Source organism: Ooceraea biroi, chromosome 14 (assembly GCF_003672135.1).
Source record: "Ooceraea biroi isolate clonal line C1 chromosome 14, Obir_v5.4, whole genome shotgun sequence".
NCBI lineage: Eukaryota > Metazoa > Arthropoda > Insecta > Hymenoptera > Formicidae > Ooceraea > Ooceraea biroi.
In genome coordinates, this window is record NC_039519.1 from 1,839,459 (window position 1) to 1,848,360 (window position 8,902).

General features: G+C 47.7%; 1 protein-coding gene across 1 annotated transcript; it reads left to right on the top strand.

Annotated features, from left to right (window-relative positions):
* Window positions 1-5,813: 5,813 nt before the first annotated feature.
* Window positions 5,814-6,656, top strand: LOC113563446. The gene has a single exon (XM_026975111.1). It carries the CDS (start codon window positions 5,814-5,816, stop codon window positions 6,654-6,656), a length of 843 nt encoding a protein of 280 aa, XP_026830912.1.
* Window positions 6,657-8,902: the final 2,246 nt, after the last annotated feature.

Below are 8,902 nucleotides of genomic sequence, written 5' to 3' on the forward strand. Positions count from 1 at the left end.
ACGACGATAGGCGTTACATCGTACCCGATTCCAAACACGCTACCGTGGGGACATTACCGCGTACCATTGTAAAATATTTAGGATAAGGATATCAATAAAGAGTTGTATTTCATATATATCATTGTATTTTCATATATTGTCATATAGTTATACATTTATATATGTTTGTGAAAAATAAAAGTATTAAACGACATTGCTTTGTGTATCCATGAATTGTGCGATCCATCGAATCCCAGCCACTTCACGTAGACCTCGTCACCTCTCCTGCGCAGTACTTTCTCCACGAGATACACGTCCGGATACCTCGCGCGATGCAACTCGTGTTCGTAGAACGCTCCGGAGACTGGTTTGTCGCGATAGTCATCGAGTAGATAGGTCACGGGGTTGGTACGCTGCACTTTAGCTATGCGAAAAACCTCAGTGGTCCAGTTTGGCATGTAACCCTTCTCGAAGATCGTCTTGTATTTGCTAACGCGTACCGAATCGCCTACTTTGAACCTTGCTGGAGCCGCTATTTTTATCGCGCTGTATACAGTAGTCAGGAGTCTCTTAGCAACAGCGGGGGTTACGTCAACGGGTCGCATGCCAATTATTCGATGCTTTCGGGTGTTATACTCCTTGACGAGTTGGGATAGCGCGTCGACCCACTTGTAAGTCCCATTGAGGGTAAACATCTGCCACATGGCGTTCTTCAGCGTACGATTGAATCGCTCGACCACCGATGCCTTCAATACCGAATACGTGGAATAATGATTGATGTTGTGTTTTCTCATAAGTCGTTGCACGTCGGTGTTGTAAAATTCCTTCCCCATATAGGTTTGCAAGTTTTTCGGGCATCTCTTGCTCTCTCGAATTATCTGGGCGATAGCCGCAGCTGTCTTGCTTCCGCCTTTGTTCTTGAGCGGCACGGCCCATGCGTACTTACTCAACACATCGATGACGGTGAGTATGTAGTGGTAGCCTCTGTTGAAACGTGAGTACGGGCGCATCTCGACTAAGTCTGCCTGCCACAGGTCATCGTATCCCCGAACTATGACTCGTCTTCGTGGAAAATTTCGTCTCGCCGGGTCATGCAGTTCCTCGACGAGTCGCCGCTTCTCGGAACTGACGGCACCTTTCTTACGTCCTTCGGAGCTCATGTTTTGACGGGTGCAAATCATCGACTGGTCGGCACGATATGTGTGAAGATAGTTACATTATGTCTCAAAACTGTTCCTGAGCCGTTCGTACCTGTTCGCGGTCGTCCGTTACTTGTTCGTACCCCTTCTGTAGTTATTCCCGGATGATTATCTGAGGCTAGAGCTCCGCGGGGGAAGTGGGGGAGCGTTGAAGCTTGAGCCCCGCGGGGGAAGTGGGGAAGCGCTGAAGCTGGAGCTCCGCGGGGGAAGTGGGGGAGCGCTGGAGTTGTTGTTGATGCCCAATCTTTGGAGATCCGTGAGTGCCTGTTGAAAACCGTCTAGCGTGCCCCGCGGGGGAGTGAGGGAGGGTTGTTGTATTCGTTGACCACTCTTTGGAAATCTGTGAGCCCCTTTCGAAGATCGTTAAGCGCACCTCGGTAATCCTTCATGTTCAAATTTGGTGAGAGATATTCGTTCGATGCGAATGACGTTAAACGATTGGTTCGTTTTGACGATACGCGTATCAATTTATAATGATACCAGCCTCGTTCGTTCCACGTTCAAACACGTTCTTTCCACGTTCTTTCCACGTTCGTTCCACGTTCGTTCCACGTTTGTTCCACATTCAAACACGTTCGTTCCACGTTCAAACACGTTCGTTCCACATTCGTTCCACGTTCAAACACGTTCTTTCCACGTTCGTTCCACGTTCGTTCCACGTTCAAACACGTTCGTTCCACGTTCAAACACGTTCGTTCTACGTTCGTTCTACGTTCGTTCCACGTTCAAACACGTTCGTTCCACGTTTTTAAAACGTGCGTTAGCTGTTTCTGAGCCGTTTATCAGTCCATTATTAGCGGTTCGCGATCATCCGATTTGTTACCTTTCAATAGGCGTTCGCTAACGTTCCTGAGCCGTTCACCAACGTTCGAAAGCCGTTCTTGAGTCGTTCCTGAGACGTCGGCTATCCGTTCAGTGGGTATTCGAAAACCGCTCTTTTGCCGTTTGTTGTCTTCGTCATAGTTGTTGGTTAGTTGTTTGTAACCCTCGCTTTCCAACTTTAAACGTCGAAGATCGTCGTACGCGGCCTGGCACCTCTTCATGTCCCTCTCGAACGCAATCAGCTTTTCGTTAAATTCTTTCTGTTGATTCCTCAGCACTTCAACGTACCGCTCCACGTACAGGTTATTGACGGCGTCAGTATCAGCCTCGGGCTCCGCTACGCGGTGAATCTTGCACGACTTTGCGTCAAAGTCCGTACCGATGCGACACAGAGCGTTACGGCGCACGTAACTTCTCACTAATTCGTCCCAATGACGGGAATTGTTGCCGACTGCGTCGTTTCCCCGTTCGAATAGTCCAAACTTGTTGAGAGGCATTCGTACGATGCGAGTGACGTTGATCGACTAGTTCGTTTTGACGATACACAAGTCAATTTATAATGAGACCAGCTTCTCGAAGTTCCTCCATGATCGACAGCATCTCGTTGTCGTGAGAGTTGTGTCCGGCTTGACGCGAAGCGTCGAGCAATCGTAGGCGATCCACCAGCTCGTTGGGATCGTCCCAGTGCACGTAATCGATCGCATTGTCGTTCAGTGTCATGACACGAGGTAATCCTCTTCCGGATTTCTTCTTAGGTTCAACCGGTAGTAACGGTGCGATTATGTATTTGTACTTGTATCCCCTGTTACTCTTTACCCGACCTCGCGCGCTGTGATCGCGTCTATACGCGTTCGTCACCAACAGCATGCTCTTGTACGTTTGCATATAATTTGCCGTGTACACACCCTCGTCGGGATGTTTCTTGAAAATCAGCTCGTAAAGACTAGGTGTACCTTTGTGTCGCACATCATCGATAAGTATGCTATCTTCATGGTCTATCGCGAATCGTTTATTACCGAACATCAGCCCATCCTGATCGATATAAACGCCGAACACACGATCTATCTCATCGTCACGGCTTATAACAGCCCCGACGTACCGTTGACCCAACGGGCCCAATTGAGTCCGCAATGAATCGTCCATCGTTTCGAAAACGTTCTCGGTTGGAAGAGACGGTTGTACGGCTCCGATTCGACGCCGTTTTAATGTGTATGATTCGCGATCCGGCGAGTCGTCCGTTCGTTTCCTCTTTGTCTTCAGGGTGCGTGGTACTTCAATCCCTGCGTCATCGCTCGATCCGATTCGATGTCGTTTCGATTCGTATGATTCGCGATCCGGCGAGCCGTCCGTTCGTTTCCTCTATACCCTACTCCTTATCACATTCTTCTTCTCGCACTTCGGGGCGCGTGGTACTGCGAGCTCTACGTACGGCTCGCACTTCGGGGGTACTTCAATTCCTACGTCCGACTCGTCTTTCACCGCGCGTGTGTTCGAGTTGTCAACGATCTTTTGCAGCGGTTCAATGATTGGCCCAAAATGTCTCCTCACCACGATATCATCATCGATTATATCGGTCTTCAGAGCACGATGTTTCTTGCGGATCGATTCGCTCGTTTTCTCAATCGTCCTCGCGATCTTTTCAAGCTCACGAATATCATTGCTCCCAGCCATGTTGTCGATCAACGACTAACCGCTCCGCGGTATCGCAAACACGTTAAATCCGTTTCTGTATCGACCGTTAGCGAGCGGGCTGTCCTTGTCTATCACTACGAAACCGTACTTGTGTTGCCAACAACTGCGACACAACGCACAGAAATCACCGTACGTCATATCGGTATTCACGTGATCGTTGTACACGTGTTTCAGGTTGGTACCATCCTGTTTGAACAGGATCAGCAGGTTCGCGTTGTCGCGTATAAGATGTTTCGGTATTCTCCCGTACGTCTGACAGACATAGAAACAGTCGACGTACTGAGCGAAATATAGTCCGCGACCTTCCATTGCACGATGGTGACGCTGCATTTCTTGCAGTTGACGCTGCACGGCTTTGCTGTCATTCACCGCTTTCGCGACTCCCGCTGCCCCGGCGGCCAACGATCCGAGCGCACCCAGCATCGGTAGAATTGGTAATATACCACCGCGTTTCGCTACCGAAAGGATCCGTTTCTTCGTTGTTCTTTTCTTCGTCGTCTTCTTCTTCTTCGTCTTCAGACCCATACCGAGCTTCGTCTTGGCCTTCATCGCTGTTCAGACAGCCGTGGAGGCGGCTCTCTCTCCCAGAGTCGAATCCCTCGCGAAAATGCGTTCTCGCGCTCTCTTGGCGAGTATCCTGTCCGCCGCGTGTCTCTCGGTGAGATCCTTACTCCGAGAATACGCTATGTCGTGCTCGAGGCACGCTGCGTCCAACGGATTTATACCCGGATCACCTCTGGCTAATCGTTTCTCGCCCCGTACAAACGAGGACAGGGCGCAGTAACGAAGAAAAAAAAACGTCAAAAAGGCGATAAAGATGCCTACGGGTGTAACCACCAATGTAGAATTGGATCAACTGGCAAGACGTATGCGCGTACCATACTTTAGAGGTGTTTTCATGCGTAACTCGTTACCGATGAGCGGTGTACGTCGAAACGAGAGCGGTATCGTGAATCTGGACGATGCAACGGGTCCCGGTACTCATTGGATAGCATACGCAAAGAGGGGAGGCCACGTGATATATTTTGACAGTTTTGGTGATCTCCAACCGCCAAGGGAACTGGTGCAATATTTCAGACATACGGTGAAGATTCAGTACAATCGAACGTCCTATCAAACTTACGATCGGAGCATCTGCGGACAATTGTGTCTAAGGTTTCTCCAAACGGTCGACGATCAGTATGAATTTAAAGCCTAACGAGGTGCTATGAATATTCAGTATTCGTTGGGCGGTTTCTCCATCATGTAGCTGACACTCACGCTGACCGAGAGGAGTCGTATTCTCGCGGTAAACTACTTTCCATCCATAGATTTGAGCGACGGTGATTACGAGCTCGGTCTAATGGACTTTGAGACTTATCACACGATACCGAACGCTTCGAACAATAAATTTTATTTTGGCGAAGACGACGCGGAGATTACAATTCCCGGGGGATCGTACGAACTGCGAGATATAAACGAGTTTTTGAAACGTGCAATATCAATTTCGCAGAAACGGCATATGATTGATCCCAGTGACGAATACCCGATAGTGCTCCGCGTTAATCACAATACGATGAGGAGTGAGATTAAATGCTCCTACAGAATAAATTTTGGAAAACCAAACAACATTAGATCGCTGCTGGGATTCTCGTCGAAGCGTATATTGCAACCGCAACAACGGTACGAATCGGACACATCGATCAACATCATCAACGTGAACGTTATCCGCGTAGAGTGTAACGTGACCGCGGGTGCGTACAGCAACGGCGAACGCGTGAATTTTCGCCGAGCGTGCCATCGGGATATAAGATATCGGAAAGACCGAGACAGATCATTTACTTGCCAATCATCGTACGGTGCATTACGGATCTAACGATACGCGTTGCCGACCAAACCGGGCGATTGCTCGACTTTCGTGAAGAAGAGATCACGATCAGATTGCACGTGCGACGGCGATAACGTGAGATGCTCGTATTGAGCGGATCGAAGCAAGCGACAGATAACGCAATCTTTACGAGGCCAACGTTCGGTAATAGTCAGTCATCTGATACCACCAAGAAGAAAAGGCTCACCACATCGAACATTGAATTTTTGAGATCTTTGGGTTTCGCGGTACGAAATATTTAATCGCGAAAAAAAATGACAGAGATCCTCAACATCGGGAACGAACCGATCTTTGACGATCGCATCGTCAAGATCGAGACTCACACGTACAATCCGTTCGCCAACACGACGTTCGGGCACAGCGACGAGATAAGAATACCTATACAACAGGATCTGTACACACTGCCGCATGAAAGTTTTCTGTACATCGAGGGAAAACTAACGCTCAACGGAGATCTTATTGGACCTCGTATGGTGATGGGAAATAACTGCGTGGCGTTCATGTTCGATGAGATTCGCTACGGACTTGACGGCGTGGAGATTGATCGCAACAGAAACGTTGGCATAACCAGCACTCTCAAAAACAATACACTGTTAACACTTGACAGAGGCATAACCCTGGGTAATTCCGGTTGGGATACGTATTATAGTGATAATGCAAATGGATACTTTAATTTTTGTGTACCGCTCTCCATGTTACTGGGATTTTGCGAAGATTACAAACGCGTGGTGATCAACGCTCCTCATGAACGGATTCTGTTACGATCGTGCAACGATAACAATATTCTGCTGGGAAATCCTGCGCTGGCGCCTGTGATCGACATATTCAAGATACAATGGCGAATGCCGCACGTGCTGTTGGATGAAGTCACTAAGCTATCGATGCTGCGCACCTTGGAGAGTGGACGATACCTCACCATGGGTTTCCGATCGTGGGACCTGTACGAGTATCCGCTGTTACAGAGCACGACCAAGCATTCGTGGGCGATTAAGACCGCGACTCAGCTTGAGAAGCCGCGATACGTCATCTTTGCTTTGCAGACAGGTCGGAAGAACGTCATGTCCGAGGACGTTACCATATTCGACGACTGCAACTAACCAACGTGAAACTGCATCTCAATTCAGAATTTTATCCATACGATGACTTGAATGTGGATTTCGAGAAGAACAAAACCGCCATCCTTTACGACATGTATTCACGTTTCCGTAGGGCTTATTATAACTGCAATTGTGCCGAGGCATACTTGACTCCTCCCAACTTTCTTCTTCGCGGACCTTTCGTGGTTATCGATTGTTCGCGACAGAACGAGTCTGTCAAGAGTGCCACCGTGGATGTGCGATTGGAATTTGAGTGCAAGGAGAATGTACCGCCAAATACAACGGCCTACTGTCTCATCATACACGATCGCGTGGTCGAATACAGCCCGTTGACTAACGTTGTACGCAGAGTAACCTAAACGTGGCAACATCGCGATCTCTATTATATAAAAAAACAGCCGCATCGAGAACGATTGTAGTCGACGCGTTGATATCACAACCAGTCATGTCCGTACCGACGTTCGTGGATCTGCAAGGCTTTATCATCGGCGGAAACTTTGTCGTGAAGGAGGTTGCCGTGCTGAGAAATGGAAATATTCTCTCTCACTATATCTTTGGACCCTGCATGCCATGGTACAGTCTCAACAAGGTGGAGAGACGCCGTGTATTCTGGCTGATGGCGAATCATCACGGATTACAATGGGACGATGGAACGATTCCGTATCGATGGGCTAAAGATCTGATTACAAAAGCGGTGACGGACGAAGCATTATATACCATCGTATACGTCAAGGGACGCGAGAAACGCGAATGGCTGCAGAATCTGCTCCTGGATGACGACGATATCTACATCGAGACTATCGACGCTCACTACGAAGACGTACCATCTTTGAATAAGCTGGACGTTACGCATACTTTGCGTTGTAACAAACATGTAACCAAGTGTGCTTTGCAAAATGTATTTAAACTGTTTAATTGATGGTCTTACCATACGAAATAAAATATGTTTTTATGAAACACAATTCTTCTTATTTCCCCTCCCCTCCTTATAATTGGCTGAAGAATCGAACACGTTCGTGCACGTTCAGTATTGCATCAACTCAAATTCCATACGTAAGCAGCGCTGACATCGGCGCTTAAAAATGTTTAGATAATCCCCTCTCCTTATAATTGGTTGAAGAATCGAACATGTTCATGCTCGTTCAGTATTGCGTCAACCTCAGTGCGTACAAAACCTAACCAGCAGCAGCAGCAGCAATGAACTTCATTGAGGAAAGCAGCATGAACTATTACGTTCCGCATCAGGACGCCGAAACTCCACCGAAGAAATGTATCAGGTACGTTTAAGAATCTTCTCCTTTGTCTTTTGATTTTTAAGTATTTTTTTATTCATGATTTTTTTTCTCACAGCGTTTTACCCGCACGTCGTGCAGTTCGTATACTGAACAGCCGATACGCACTGACGGCTACGGGATATAAGTACCTGGACATCGGCATCAACGTCGGTCCACCGAGTTACGTCGAGATTACGATAGGCGATCATCGCGGGAACGAGCTGATCGTGTCTCTCGAAACGTGGAAGGAACTCTACGAACAACAATGGAACATCCAGAACCATCTCTGCAAGGATGTTCGCGACCGTCCTCTCACCGTTGGACCGTTAACGGTGCGATTCAGTGAGAGTCCAGTGTGTGATACCAAACTCGTGTGTCTGGATTCGTCCAACGTACGATTGATGATGACCGAATCGACGTTCTTCGCCATGATTAACCTGGACCGCTGCATCGAGCTGACGTACGCTCAGTTGGATCGTCTCGTCGAAAAGGTCGACGCAAAGATTGCGCAGTTTTCAAATATCGCGTCCGCCGAGATTAAAGATGTAACAAACGTAATATCAGCAAGCGATTGCTTCAGCGCCAATAACATTATAGATTGTGAGCTGTTGGCTCTGGTTTTTAGTAAACCATTGTAAAAAACAGATACAATAAAGAAATACTGTTCCAGACATAAAGCGTACTATTCTTTTCCTCACGCTCATTTCCCTCACGCACTCGAGTATCCTCAACGAGGCGCTTCACCCTTAACTTGTCGCATCGAAACGTAAATATTTTTTTCTCTAGATCGTTATCGAAAAGGCTGCATCTTCTAGTTTCGTAGATACTGTCTAGTTGTATGGGGATGAAATACGTGTATATGTGCGTGCTGTGTAACCGAAAAGCGTCACGTTACGCCAGCTCTAGACTTTTTAGCAGTTTTATTACCTCAACACTTAACGTTAACCATTGCACATCTAGCTAAATCGAAAG

Bases quoted from the DNA above. Each gene is read 5' to 3' on its own strand.
- LOC113563446 (XM_026975111.1), top strand. From the start codon at position 5,814: ATGACAGAGATCCTCAACATCGGGAACGAACCGATCTTTGACGATCGC.